The following is a 14,208-nucleotide window of genomic DNA, read 5'->3' as shown; positions in this document are numbered from 1 at the left end:
ACAAAGGGACGTCCCTGCTTGTTCAGAAAGAGGAGGTTCTATAAACAGCCATTAGCATCTTAATTACCCGAGAATTCCAAAGACAGCTCCCTGGGAAGAACCTGGGCCGCAGATCCAGGCCTGGAAGCCCAGGAAGGGCAGCAGGTGCTCCTGGGACTGCAGGGGCTGTGGCTGCGGGCTCTGCAAGGGGCGGCAGGTGCCAGGCCCGGGGGCTGGGCTGCCCTGAGGGACGGCCCCTGGAGGGGACCCTGCCCGGCTCCTCCGCCCCCCACCACGGAAGGGCAGCGCCAGCTTAGCCCTGAGGTCTCTGTGTGGCAGCGGGAGGCCCTGCAGGTGCCAGCTCCGTCACTACAGACCGCAGCAGGTGCACACAGGGCACCACAGCCGGAAGCCACCCTGAGGGCCCCGGGATCGGGACGTGACGTGCGGCTATGCCAACCCCCACCACCACTGGCTCTGGGGCAGAGCCCCGAGTGCTGTGCCTCCCCCAGCTGAGTGGCGGGGACCACGAGCCTGTGCCTCCTCTCCAGAGATCTCTGTGGGGCTGGCATCTGCCCGCACTGGGACCCTCACTGGCCAGGCCCACAGGAGTGCGGTGAACTCTGGAGACGTCAATGCAGGAGCCACACCTGCACCCCCTGGGCAATGGAAAGGGGAGCAGCTCCCCCAGGGAGCGTCTACGAGGCTGGAGCTGTGGGAGGTGGGCCCGGGGCTGGGCAGCGAGAGGGAGCCCAGGGCAGGGGCCGCCACGATACTCAGAGCTGCAGCTCCCAGCTTTTCCTCCAGGGAAATCTCCCGGGAAATCCTGACGCCCAGGAGGGAGCTCAGTGGGACCCAGCACCAAGCGTGAGCCGCTCTGGCCCAGGGCTGGACCTCCCAAGCCCTGGCACTAGCAACGGAGGGCTAAGTGTCCGTACCGGGCCAGTGCCACGTCCGGGACCCAGGCTAGCGTGAATCCAGGGTGGAACACGGACGAGAGGAATCTCCCCGGCCGGAGAATTCCAGATGCTCTGGAGCTCCTTGGGCTTCAAGGAGGGGCGCTAGGACCCTCCCCTCCGGTGTGGGGCGGCGACTTCCCCTGGGGTCCGGGGAAGGGGGTGGCTGACCACCGAGTGCCCGAGGGGCCGCACACACACCTCAGGCAGGTGGCCCTGGGTCTCTGTGACGTCGTTGGCGGAGGGGAGGGGACTTCCTCCCTACTCTTCCTCCTCGACCTCCACCCCAGGACAACCCTGGGGGGCTGGGAGGACAGAGCCCCCCAGATGCAGCACCCGGCAAAGCACCTGCTGATCACCCAAAGACCTCCGGAGACTCACGGCCAGGGGCAGCCGAAACCTCCCGACGGCTACCCGGCTCGTGGGGTCCTGGGGCCAAGCGAAAAAAAGGAAGAGAAAGCGTGGCGCCATCTGGGGACATCTGAGGGTGGCCCAGCTGCGGCTTCCACCAAGGAGTCGGTGCCTAAGACTCCCAGCAGGCTGGCATGACCTTGGCCACACGGTGCGGGAGTCATCTACTACGTCACAGGTTTGCTCCAGCCAAGCAGGGGTTGTAATATGTTCTTGGTGACTGCAATTCGGGAGAAAACACGAGAAGCACTGGCCACCCCCCACTGGCCCCTTGCGTGACGGCCCCCGGCACAGAGCCTGCTGTCCCCAGGCTGCCTCTCCCCAGCTTTGCAGAGCCAGGAGGCTCCAGGGGGCTCCATGCCGAGGGACCCTGGGCAGAAGCCTGAGATGGGCTCAGCTCACGTTCAAAGCCAGCATCCCAGAAACCCAGAGGCACGGGGCAGCGCTGGCAGCCCAGCCACGCCCCGGAGCAGCAACCCCAGAGGCCCAGCACCAGGCGCTGTGTGGCAGGGACCCTGGCTAATATAAATCCCAGGGGCAGGCATACAGCGCTGGGGGGACCCAGAGGAGGCCTCCCCATGGGGGAGGGACAAGTGACAGGGAGACAGCCGGTGGGCGGAGGGCGACGGACCCATCAGCCCCTCACTCCCCGATCCGGGGCCGGACACGGGGCCTCCAGAGCAAGGGGGAGGCAGCTGGAGCTGGCCTGCTGAGCAGCAGAGAGGAGGCCCTGGCCGAGCAGTTCTGAGCGGAGCCTGTGGGAGGGGCGGGCGTGCCAGAGACAGAGGGATCCGGAGCAACAGCCCCGTGGTTCTCACGGGGCCAGGAGCGGCACCTGCACCCACCAATCGGAAGACAAAATCTCAGGCTTCCCAGGATCATGGACCAATCGCCGAGGTTCTGGGGTGGCTTCCTTGGAGGGGATCCATCAGCCCCGGGGGCACGCTGCTCTGGTCCCACTGGGAAAAGGGCCCCAAGGGTCCAGAAGCATTAAGTGCAACCTAGGACAGAGATGTGAAAATACCCAGCATCCAACAGGAAAAACTCGCGTCCTCCGATGCCCAAGCACGTGTCTCCATGATTGACCCTGAGACCAATCAAGCAGCCCACCCAGAGTGGAACCAGATATTGGAATTAGGAGACAACGGCGTCGAAAAGTTGCCAAGATGGGGCTTGGGAGCACAGCACCCACGTCAGCGTGTGGGCTCCAGCTCTGGCTCTGCTCCCTGCTCGGCTCCTGGGGATCCTCGCCCTCGGGGGCAGTGCTGGCTCAAGCTCTGGTGTCCCTGCCCGCGTGGGGGACCGGGATGAGCTCCTGGCTCCCAGCTCCATCCTGGCTCAGCCCTGGTTGTTGTGGTCACGTGGGCAGTGGACCAGCAGATAGGAAATCTCTCTCTCTCACTGTCTCTCTCTCTCTCTCTCTGTGTCTCTGTCTTTGAGATAAATAAATAAATGTTTTTCAAGAGACTATGAAAGGAGAATTGTACCTATGAAATACATGGACTCTGTTCTGTATATATTAATAAAAAAAGAAAACCCAAGAAATAAATCCTAGAAATAAAAGCTGTAATGTCTGAGGTGAAAGCTACGTTGACGGAACAAACGGGAGAGCAGAAACAGAAGAAAAGATGACGCGTCCGAACACACGGCGCACGCAGAACTCAAGGGGGTGGAGTCGGGGAAAACGGAATCACATACCCGTGCCGCGCCGCGCCGGGCCGTGCCACACCGCGCCGTGGACTCAGCAGCATTCGATGGGGCGTTTGCAGCCGCGAACAGATGCGGTATTTGGAAACACAGCAGCCGGAGCAGCTCCAAATCAGATGAAAGTCACGAACCCGCAAATCCAAGGTGCCCAAAGAGCACAGCGTGCCTGGCTCACGTGACGGCCGCGTGGCTCACGTGACGGCCGCGTGGCTCACGTGATGGCCGTGAGGCTCATGTGACAGCCGTGTAGCTCATGTGACGGCTGCGTGGCTCACGTGACAGCTGCATGGCTCATGTGACGGCTGTGTGGCTCACATGATGGCTGTGAGGCTCATGTGACAGCCATGTAGCTCATGTGATGGCTGCGTGGCTCACGTGATGGCCGCATGGCTCACATGATGGCCGTGAGGCTCAGCTCACGTGACGGCCATGTAGCTCACGGGACGGCACCTCCTCCTCTCTGAGCAGCAGTGCCCTGTGCCGGCCGCGTCACGCTGGACCCCGCAGCTGGCTCCGTGATGGGCAGGAGTTTCGCAGCTCTGCAGGGGGGCGCACGCCCAGGCGTGGGGCTGCTGCTCCCACAGCGGGTCTGGTTTTGCCTCTGGGTCATTTCCCATGGGAGCCGTGCAGAGTTACACAATGCACGAGTGTTCTGTCCCCCACACCTGGCCAGTGCTGACCTCCACTGTTCAGCAGATATTGATTTGTGTACTGTTTATTTAAGGGTGGGAGTGCCCATCCAGTGACACTCCCTATGACGGCCAGGGCGGAGCCGGGCTGGAGAAGGGGAGCCGTCACCGGATCCCGGGACCCCTCGCTGTGTACAGAGCCTGAAGACCCACACGCCCGCGACACACCTGGCACGGCGTCCCCCACCTGTGCGTGTCCCTCCATGTACTCCCAGCCCCCTCCACGTGAGCGATACGGGCGCCAGAATCCCACAGTTAGCAAAACCATCTTTCACAACCGGAGGTGAACTAAACATTTTCAAGATAATCAGATGGAAGAGTCTGTCGCAGCAGACCTGCTCTAACCCTGCTAGCAATGTTGGAGCGCAGCCTTTCAGGGCCGGTGCGTCCCGTACGGGTGCTGGCTCAAGACCCGGCTGCTCCACTCCTGACCCAGCTCTCTGCTGTGGCCTGGGAAAGCAGTGGAGGATGGCCCAGGTCCTTGGGCCCCTGCACCCATGTAGGACACCTGGATGGAGCTCCTGGCTCCTGGCTTTGGATCGGCGCAGCTCCAGCCGTTGTGGCCATCTGGGGAGTGAACCAGCGGATGGAAGACCTCTCTCTCTCTCTCTCTCTCTCTCTCTCTCTCTCTCTCTGTGTCTGTCTCTCTCTCTCTGTCTCTGTCTCTCTCTGTCTCTTTCACATACAAAATAAATCTTGTAAAAAGAAGCTGCTATGCGATCCCCAAATGCTTTCTGCCCTCGCAGTGGCGACTTCCACGTCTCCCCCCTCCCGCTCAGCCCCAGAGCCCCGAGCAGTCTCTTCAGACCGCCGGGAGCCGGGAGCCTGACGGAGTGAGTTCCCGAGGCTCTGGGCATTTGGAGGGTTCTCTGGACACTTCCCATACCGATTTCTAATCTAACCCCAGGTGACAGGGAGCAAGCTCGCGTGGCTCGGATCCCTTAAGACCGAGCAGGACGCCCGGGGAACATTGTTTGTGCCTGGGCGGCGGTGAGCGCTGCAGAGCCTAGGCCGGAGCAGGTGTCACTCCCGTGACGGCGGCCGGCGGAGCGGTGGCCCAACGTCCACTTCCTGCGTCAGTGGCTGAGAAAGGACCACTGCCCCGCTGGCCGTGCCGGCGCCTTCGCCTCCTTTCCTTCCTGTGCCAGTTCTCCCCGCTGTTGTCTGGACGCCCCTGGGGCCCTGTGACAGGTGCACCACCGCTCGCGCCTGCTTCCCCTCCAGAGACGCGGGCGACCCAGCCACACTTGGCTCCGTCGTCCCAGAAATCGGCGCGTCAGCCACACGGCTCCTCTGTCTCTGTTTGTGCCCTGACATTTGCTGTGTGTTTTTTTTTTTAAAGATTTATTTATTTATTTGAAAGGCAGAGTTACAGAGAGAGAAGAAGGGAGAGAGAGAGAGAGAGAGAGAGAGAGAGAGAGGTCTTCCATCCACTAGTTCACTCCCCAGTTGGCCACAGTTGGGTCTGGCCCAGCCCCAGCTGTGCTCTCTGGACAAGGGGCTGAAAGACGCAGGGCACACGGGCCAGAAGGTTCAATATTGTCAAGCTGATGGTTATGTTCCACATCGATTTATATCTTTAATATTTATACATCAGGTGAGAGCCGGCGGAAGACCCAGCGGCAACTTTGTATTCAGAGGTTGCCAAGCGATTCTGAAACACACGGAGGTGGAGCCGGCCTGGAAGGGCGAAGCCTCTGAGATCAGCCACGACCACAGGCGGAGCACGGAGCCCTCATCTCAAGGTGGCGTAAAACCAGACCCTGGGGAACGGGGCTTCTGCAGAGAGAGGTCAGCACAGGGTCATCGCCCTGCCACGCCGCGGCCGCCGGAAGTTCGTATCCAGAAAATTAAACTCGTGTCTGTCGCTCAGAACAGAGCCCTGAGTACAAAGCCCACAGCTAGAAGTCCTCTAGAGGAGAACACAGCTGGGCAGGTTGCACTCCTGGGCAGGCAGGCTTTCTCACCGAGACACCGGGGCCTCGGTCCCCAGCCGAGTGCCTGCTGAGCTGGCCACGTCCACGCGAGGGTCTCCCCCCTGCAGAGGACCTGGCGGGGCCGTGCAGACAAGCCGCAGGCTGGGAGTGGGGACGTGCAAGTGCCATGGCTCTCAGAAGTCAGAACACCAGCAGCTGAGTGAACGCAGCACGGCTCCTGGCCAAAGGAGAGCTGCCCGTGTGGCTACTCACGGGGAAAGGCGAGGGATCCACTTCCGGCCCCGAGGACGACCGTCGCCCAGCCGGCGTGCAGTGCTGTGCAGGAATCAGCATAGCGGTGGGAAAACACGAGCTTACGCGCCGTGGCCCCATCTCTGCCCTCCTCGGGGCTCTCGGCTGCAGCTCAGCGCCACCGTGCTCAGGTTGCCACAGCGGCGTGGGCAGGGAGGGGCGGCAGAGGCCCGGGGACGTCCAGGTGAGGCCCAGGGGTCAGTCAGCGAGCCTGGCTGTGGCGTGGGCTCCCCGGGGACACACGCCGCGATGCCAGGACCAAACAAACCGGGCTCTTTGCACAGGTGCAGCTGCTCGTGTGCCGGGACAGCGGCCCTGGCGGTTAACATGGCAACGCGGCGGCTGTGGCATCCAGTGGCCTGGCCAAACCCCGGGCCAGGAATTGTAGAAGATGCGATGGAGAACCGTCAAAACATTTGTAGTGTGTTCTCATTTATCTGACCGCGGGGACAGAGGGAGAGGTCGTCCATCTCCTGGTTCCGGGGCCGGGGCCGGGAGTGGGAACTCAGCGCAGGTGCCCACGGGTGGCCGGACACGGAGGCTCGCGCCGTCACTGCCCCCCCTGGGTGCGTCAGCAGGAAGCTGGCTCAGAGGCAGAGCCGGGGCTCGAGCGCCCACATTCTGCGCGGACACAGGTGCCCCATGTGGCCTCTTAGCCACTGCTCCGTACGGTGTCCCGGGAGGACGTCAGTCAGGGGCTCAGGAAGCTCCTGGGCACACGCATTACGGGGGAGAATCTACACGCGGCTTTCAGTTTTTCGCAGCAAAACAAACCTGGCTCTTGATCCCATTTCCCGGGCACTCCGGTCCGCAGCAGGGCCCTCAAACTGTGTGCTTGTTGGGACTCGACAGTTCCCGCTCCAAGTCGTCGTTTTCCAGAGAGGAGCGCAAATCTACAAAGAGACTGAAGAGCAAACGCGTTCGTTCCGAAGTGTTCAAAACCAGGAACAGTCTGAGCGCCTCAGAGCTCAGGCCGACCAGAGACGGCAGGGTCTCCGCGCCCCGGCTCGCATCTCACAGCCACGGAAACGGGGCTCGGGGGGGAAGGCGGGGCTGTGAGATCACTCGCTCTGAGCACCCAGCTCACAGCCCCTGGGCGGGGGAGGCGAGCACAGGTGGGGGTGGAGGCGAGCACAGGTGGGTGTGGAGGTGAGCACAGGTGGGGGGTGGAGGTGAGCACAGGTGGGGGTGGAGGTGAGCACAGGTGGGGGGGTGGAGGCGAGCACAGGTGGGGGGGTGGAGGCGAGCACAGGTGGGGGTGGAGGCGAGCACAGGTGGGGGGGTGGAGGTGAGCACAGGTGGGGGGGTGGAGGTGAGCACGGGTGATGGGGGTGGAGGTGAGCACGGGTGATGAGGGTGGAGGTGAGCACAGGTGGGGGGTGGAGGTGAGCACAGGTGGGGGGGTGGAGGTGAGCACAGGTGGGGTGGAGGTGAGCACAGGTGGGGGGGTGGAGGTGAGCACGGGTGATGGGGGTGGAGGTGAGCACAGGTGGGGGGGTGGAGGTGAGCACAGGTGGGGGGGTGGAGGTGAGCACAGGTGGGGGTGGAGGTGAGCACAGGTGGGGGGGTGGAGGTGAGCACAGGTGGGGGGTGGAGGTGAGCACAGGTGGGTGTGGAGGTGAGCACAGGTGGGGGGTGGAGGTGAGCACAGGTGGGGGTGGAGGTGAGCACAGGTGGGGGGGTGGAGGTGAGCACGGGTGATGGGGGTGGAGGTGAGCACAGGTGGGGGGGTGGAGGCGAGCACAGGTGGGGGTGGAGGTGAGCACAGGTGGGTGTGGAGGTGAGCACAGGTGGGGGTGGAGGTGAGCACAGGTGATGGAGAAGTCACAGGGTGGAGGCAAGCACAGGTGGGGGTGGAGGTGAGCACAGGTGGGGGGTGGAGGTGAGCACAGGTGGGGGTGGAGGTGAGCACAGGTGATGGAGAAGTCACAGGGTGGAGGTGAGCACAGGTGGGGGTGGAGGTGAGCACAGGTGGGGGGTGGAGGTGAGCACAGGTGGGGGTGGAGGTGAGCACAGGTGATGGAGAAGTCACAGGGTGGAGGTGAGCACAGGTGGGGGTGGAGGTGAGCACAGGTGGGGGGGTGGAGGTGAGCACAGGTGGGGGTGGAGGTGAGCACAGGTGATGGAGAAGTCACAGGGTGGAGGTGAGCACACAGGGGCTGTGAGTGGAGGGCGAGGGGTGACTTTGGGGCTCTCTGCTCCTCTCTCCACTTTGAGATTTCTTTTGTAAATGAACAGGGTTTAGCGAGCAGGGGCCGGGCTGCCCAGGGCCGGGGACTTCACTCTCTGCAGCCGGCCTCCCGCGTCCCCACTGCCAGCCAGAGTCCCTTCTTTCTCCCGCCCGGGACGGTGGACCCACGGGTGGGGCTGCCAGGGAGACGAAGCGCGTGGGTGTGGGCAGAGAACCCACAGCAGCTCCAGGCGCATGGCACGGAATACATAAACAGTGCTCATTACACGATCGAGACCCGATCGATTCGATTGATGACTTTAGAACAAAGTGTCGGTTCCCTTGGCCAGCTCTCTGCACGGCGCTGGCTCGGACGCTGGCAGCCCAGCACCCGGCGTGCAGTCTCTGCCTGCCGAGCCACCATGGCTGCATGCTTCCTGCCCTTTCATCCCCTCTCCCTCCTCGATGAGGCGTCTTCCTAGCGGAACTCGGGGAGGAGGCGGCTGGCTTGCTGATTTAACGGCCGTCCCCAGCAGCAGGGCGGGGGCTGCACACTGGACTCCACTGCTGCACCCACCCCTCTCAGCCCCCTTCCCGGGGCTGCTACACCCACCTGCCCCCCATGCACCTGTCCCACACCTGCTGCCTGCTGCCGCCCTGCCTCCTCCCTCCACCCCGTGTCCCAGGCAGAGGAAGCTCTGGTAAAATGCACGGGGCAGAGGCGAGGCCATCACCCGGAACCTGCCACAGACCTGGGCCGGGGGCCAGGTGACGCACAGGACATCACACACAGGCCAAACGCTGCCCACCCCGCCACAAGGCACACTGCTCTTCCCATCACCCCACGGGGCACACCTGGGCCTCTCACCCCCCGGAGAGCATCCGCCCCGGATTCAGGATCTCTGGGAGAAATCCCGTGGCCCGATGCCCAGTGCCACACCCTGGACGTGGCCGACGGAGAGCGCGAGAAGACCTTCCCCGCGTGCCCACAGGCACAGCAGACGCCCGGGGCCCTCTGGCCTGGGAGGCTGAGCCGTGACGGACCACCACCCCTGCAGGTCCCCGTGGCCAGACTGGGCGGCCACCGAGCCGTCACACACGCTGTCCCCGTCCCCTGGAACCACGGGGATGACAGACGTGATTCTGCAGTGAACTCTGGACACCCACATCCTGTTCTGGCTGTCAATCAACGCGGACACGTCAACAACAACAACAACAACAAATCGTCCATCCTCAGTGCACGCTGGCATCCGAAGGAGCTCTGTCTCCTAGCAACAGAATCCCGCACTCAGCTCATCCCCCACCCCGGCGTCCATCCTGGAGACCAGGCCCCAAGGGGGCTGTCCCGGGCTCCCACCTGGTCCCTGTTGGTGATCGGGCCGGGTGTGGGGTCCCATGTGCGTCTCCTGGGCACGGGGCTCCGCCCACCCTCCTGCAGAGAAGCAGTCTGCCCCATGGCACTCCCGCCATCATGGCTGACCCCTTTCTGGTGGGGATTTTCCACGCACAGCGGGCACCGGGCCCCCAGCTCCAACGTCCCGGAGTCCTCCTGCCGAACCCCCCGCTTAATAGGACCACAAATGGGGAGCTGGCCGAAGCTCCTGCCCTGGAGCCCCTCCCAACACCAGCCAGGCCGCCCTTGCCCTCCCCACCTCGCTGGGGCAGGGGCAGCTCCAATCGCCTGCCCCACCCAGAATTCCAGGCGAAGTCCCTCTCTCCTGGCACTGGGGGTTCCCAGCAAGGGAAACACCCGGCGTTTTACGAGAGGAATCGGGAGGGAGCAGAAAGTGCCGGGGAGCCCCGGGCAGGGGTGGGCACTGTGGGCCGCTCTGCCTCCAGGCAGGGGTGTCTGTCCTCAGCCTGGCACCAGGAGACTGCCAGGGGTCCTGGCTCACTCCCCTGACCGCCCCTGGACACTCCCGCCCCCGCCCCTCGCCCCCCAAAGACAGCAGCCATCCTGCGCTGACCCCACACCTCGTCTGCCCCCAGGAGCACTGCTAAGGTCTGGGGAGACCTCGTGGCCTTCCGGGGTGCCCGGTGCTCGGCGTGTCCAAGGCGCTCAGGGCTGGCCCAGGACGGCAGTTCAGGATGGGCTCTGGTGGAATCGCTGCCCCCTTTGTGGCTGGAGAAAGGCCTTCCACCAAAGGGAGAGTCCGGCGTCGGCGCCGGCAGCCTGGTGGCCCGGCCGCGGGCAGCCCTAGCCCCGCACAGCCAGGACGAGGGCTGCTGCCCCACGCGGTGCCCCCAGCAGCCGCCAGGAGCCGGAGCTGCTGCGGTCGCCTGGTCACCTCTCTGCTATGAACGGGAGCAGGAGGGGCCGCGAGGGGAGGGTCCTGTCAAACAGGAACTGGAGACGCCAGGAAAAGCCCAGCCTGGACGCAGACTGTGGCCGGGACCTTGGCCTCCCTCTGTGCTGACCGGGGACAGGGGCCCAGCGATGCGTGTCCTCTCTGCCTCGGTTTCCCAGGAGTGAGTGACAGGGAGGTGGAGGGCATGTGGGTAATGGTGTGCGCGTGCGCCTGGGTGTGGTGTGGTGTGTGCATGTGTTCTTGTGGTGTGTACCTGCGTGCGTGTGCCATGGTGTGCGCACACATGCATGTGTGCACACGTGTAGGACACGATGTGTGTGGTAGGGTGGGCCTCTGTGCACGTGTGTCTGTGGTGTGCTGTGTGCCTGTGTGTGGTGGGGTGTGCATGTGTACACGTGTGTCTGTGGTGTGCTGTGTGCCTGTGTGTGGTACAGTGTGCATGTGTGCACGTGTGTCTGTGGTGTGCTGTGTGCCAGTGTGTGGTAGTGTGCATGAGTGTGGCAGGGTTGTCTGTGGGTCCATGTGTATACGTGTGTGGTACGTTGTGCATGCATGTGGTGGGGCTGCATTGTGTGTACACGTGTGTTGCAGGGTTGCGTGTGTGCACACATCTACCCATGTGATACAGTGCGCATGTGGCAGGGTTGCACGCCTGCGCCTGTCTGCACGTGTGCGGTGTGACGTGCACATGTGTACCCGTGTGTGGCAGGGTTGCACCTGCAGCCTGCGGAGAGCAGCCCCGTGGTCTCAGAGGTCTCCCGGCCCCGGGTGGAGGGTGAGGGGTGGCGCTGCTGGCCATGCCTGCCCAGCCCCTGGCTTGGAGAGGGTCCCCAGGCTCAGCAGGACCTGGGGGGGCTGGAGCTCCCCCTTCTGGTGCAGGACGGAAGACCCCAGGCATCCAGAAGGGAGCCCTGCAGGAAGGGAGCAGGGGGCTGGGTGCGCGGCTGGGCGGGGGCAGCCGCTCCCCCGGGACCCTGGATGTGGACTTGGAGGTGTGGGAGTGGAGAAAGGACGCAGGGACTCGCCACATCGGTTTGCAAATGAGAATTAACTACGCGAATAAAATGCTGGCACTCACGGTGACCCTGCTGAGCCTGGGACTTGTGTGCAGGGACTCAGCCGGACAGGGACGAGGGGGGGCTCGCGCAGCACCGGCAGAGGCCAGGGAAGTGCAGGAGCCCTGAGGGGGCCAAGCCTGGCGGACCCTGTGTGGGTTCAAGGCCACGCTCCCGTGGGCCCAGGGACGCCCACGCACAACCAGGGGCAGGAGTGTCCGGGCACATCCCTGCCGCAGGCCCCACGCACCCTCTGTCTGGAACAATCCCCAGCTCCAAGTCCCGGAGGGCGCCCCGAGGCGAGGTCCGAGACCACAGCGCAGGGCCCGCGTCCACAAACTTCACGCGGGCCTGGCCGAGAGCGCGCTGGGCCGTCTCTGTCGCCATCCAGAGGTGCGGCTGCCCCTCCGTCTGCCTCCGCCACGGGTCCCGGGGCCGGCGTGGGGCCCCAGCGGCGCCGGGCACGCGCGTCAGGCGCGCCGCTCTCACTGGTGCCGAGGCGCGCAGAGCCAGGGCGCGCAGCGACGCCCAGATCCGCGGGGCCGGCATCCTCGGGCGGGCCGGCGCGGGCGCGGGCGCGGCGGGCGCGGGCGCGGCGGGCGCGGGCGCGGCGGGCGCGGGCGCGGCGGGCGCGGGCGCGGGCGGCGCGGGCGCGGCGCGGGCCGGGCCGGCGCGGGGCGCAGTGGGCCGGGAGCGGCGGCGGCGGCGGCGGCGGCGGCGGCGGCGGCGAAGGAGGAGGAGGAGGAGGAGGATGGCGCGCGCGGGGCCCGCACGTGGAGGCCGGCGCGGGGGCGCGGGCAGGGCCGGCTGCTGAGACGCGCTGCTGCCCCCCGCGCGGGCGCCGCGGCTTCAATGGCGCCATCGCCCAGGACGAGCAGCCGGCAAGATGCGGCCGCCCTGCCCAGCATGTCCTCAACTTTTTGGGCGTTCATGATCCTGGCCAGCCTTCTCATCGCATACTGCAGTGAGTACGGCGCGCCCCGGGCCCCGCACGGCCCCAGTCCCGCCCCCAGCGGGCTCCCCGCCGGCCGCCCGGAGTCGGTGCGGAGTTGCGAGCGCGTGGCGCGCCGGCCCCCGGGTCCCGGCCGGTCCTCCGCGGTCCGCCCGGGCCCCCGGCGCTCTGGCACTTCGCGGCAGCACGCCTCTGCCGGAGCCTCCCTCCCGCGGGTCCGGAGCAGGGCCCGGGCGCCAGGCCCCGGGTGGCGCGGCGCGTCCCTGCGCGCCGGTGCCCGCGGCTGCCCGGGCGCTGTCGCCACTCCGGGTCCAGGCCGGCGGTCGGAGCCCCGCCAGCGGCTTCCCGGCCGCGCTGCGCGCTCCAGAGGCGGCGGCAGGTCCGGGCGGCGCCTCCCGGGAGTCGGTGGAGCGCCCTGCCCGCTGCCCGCTGCCCGCTGCCCGCGGCACTCCTGCCAGGGGCGCGCGGCCGGAGCTCTGCTCCCGAGGAAGCGGGCTCGCCGGGCGCCCTCTTCGAACAGCGAAGTGAGGGCTGGGCCGCCGGAGAGGGGCCCTGCTGCCGCGGGCGCCGTGCGGGCCGCGGGCCCGGGCCGGGGAGGGTCGGGCTGCTCGGCGCCCCGGGGGGGTGTGGGGCGGGGGCGAGCGCCCAGGGGCTCCGGGCAGGTCCGGGGCGCGGGGCTGCGTTGAGCCGGGCACACTCGGGACGGTAGGATCGGTCCGCGTCCGGGTTCTCGGCCGCAGCTGCTGGGCTGGGCGGAAGGCGGGGGGCGGGGGGGCGGGGGTCGGCGTCCCGCACAGGCTGGGGCCGCGGTGGTGCGGGCTTGGTGGGCTCTTGGTGCGTTTTGGCCTCCGCGGGAGGAAGGTACGGGCGCTGGGGAGCACCTGTCATGGAGAATTGCCATGGGCGCGGGAGGTGATGGAAAAATATGGATTCTTAAAAAAAAAAAAAAAAAAAAGAGGCCAGTGCTGTGCTCCCTCCCCGACTCCGCCGCCACCTCCGGAGCCTGGGGCCGCGGTGTCGCATCCGGCCGCCCGCCTCTCTAGATCGGGACCGCAGCGGCCGCGGCACCCGAGTCCTGGGACAGCGCGGCCCGCTGGCCCGACCGGGCAGGGCAGGGGCGTCCTGCTGGTCCGACCGCCTGGGCGCCGCGCGGGTTCTGGCCCGGCCACCCCAGGCTCCAGCCCCTTGGACGGCACCTAGCAGGATCTGGGGGGTCAAGGGAGCTCCCCTGGGCCTTGGGGCTGCAGTTGGGCAGGCTCCCCCCTGGGACCCCCAGGGCGAGTTCCCTGGAGATTGGAAAGGGTTCATGGCAGAGCTCAAACAGCAGGCACGCTGTGGGGTGTGGGGAGGCTGGCTGCTGGGTCCCAGGAAGTGTCCTTGGGGCCCTCTCCGAGAGCCCAGGGCCACGCAGGGCTGGCCCCACACACGGGTCCCTGCAGGTGGGCACAGGAAGAGCTGCCGAGTGCTGTGAAGTGTGGGACACGGGGTCGGTGACTGCCGGCTCTGCACACCCCGGTGCCCCCTGCACCCCTGCCTCCCCCCTGCACCCCACTAGCCCCTCCAAACCCCACTGCTCCCTGCGTGTGGCCTTCCCCTGTGCACACCCTGCCGCTGAGCCAGAGTTGGTACCACCGTGTTGGTCCCAGGAAGACGGGGTGCCCACGGGCAGCCACATGCCCGCACAGCGGTCCCCAGGCACCCTCACCCCTCTCCGGGAGGCCTCCCTGGTGTTCCGGAAGCAGCTCTTCCACC

The 14,208-nt window shown here is 66.0% G+C and overlaps 1 protein-coding gene across 1 annotated transcript in view; it reads left to right on the top strand.

Moving 5' to 3' along the window:
• Positions 1-12,356: 12,356 nt before the first annotated feature.
• TAFA5 (TAFA chemokine like family member 5) overlaps positions 12,357-14,208 on the top strand; it is a 130,125-nt gene continuing 128,273 nt past the window's right edge. The window contains exon 1 of the mRNA XM_062201911.1: positions 12,357-12,468. Within this exon, the coding sequence (XP_062057895.1) occupies positions 12,357-12,468 (112 nt within the window). The remainder of the gene's footprint in view (positions 12,469-14,208) is intronic.

The sequence above is a fragment of the Lepus europaeus genome, chromosome 10 (assembly GCF_033115175.1).
Source record: "Lepus europaeus isolate LE1 chromosome 10, mLepTim1.pri, whole genome shotgun sequence".
NCBI lineage: Eukaryota > Metazoa > Chordata > Mammalia > Lagomorpha > Leporidae > Lepus > Lepus europaeus.
This window is presented reverse-complemented; position numbering and strand designations above follow the sequence as displayed.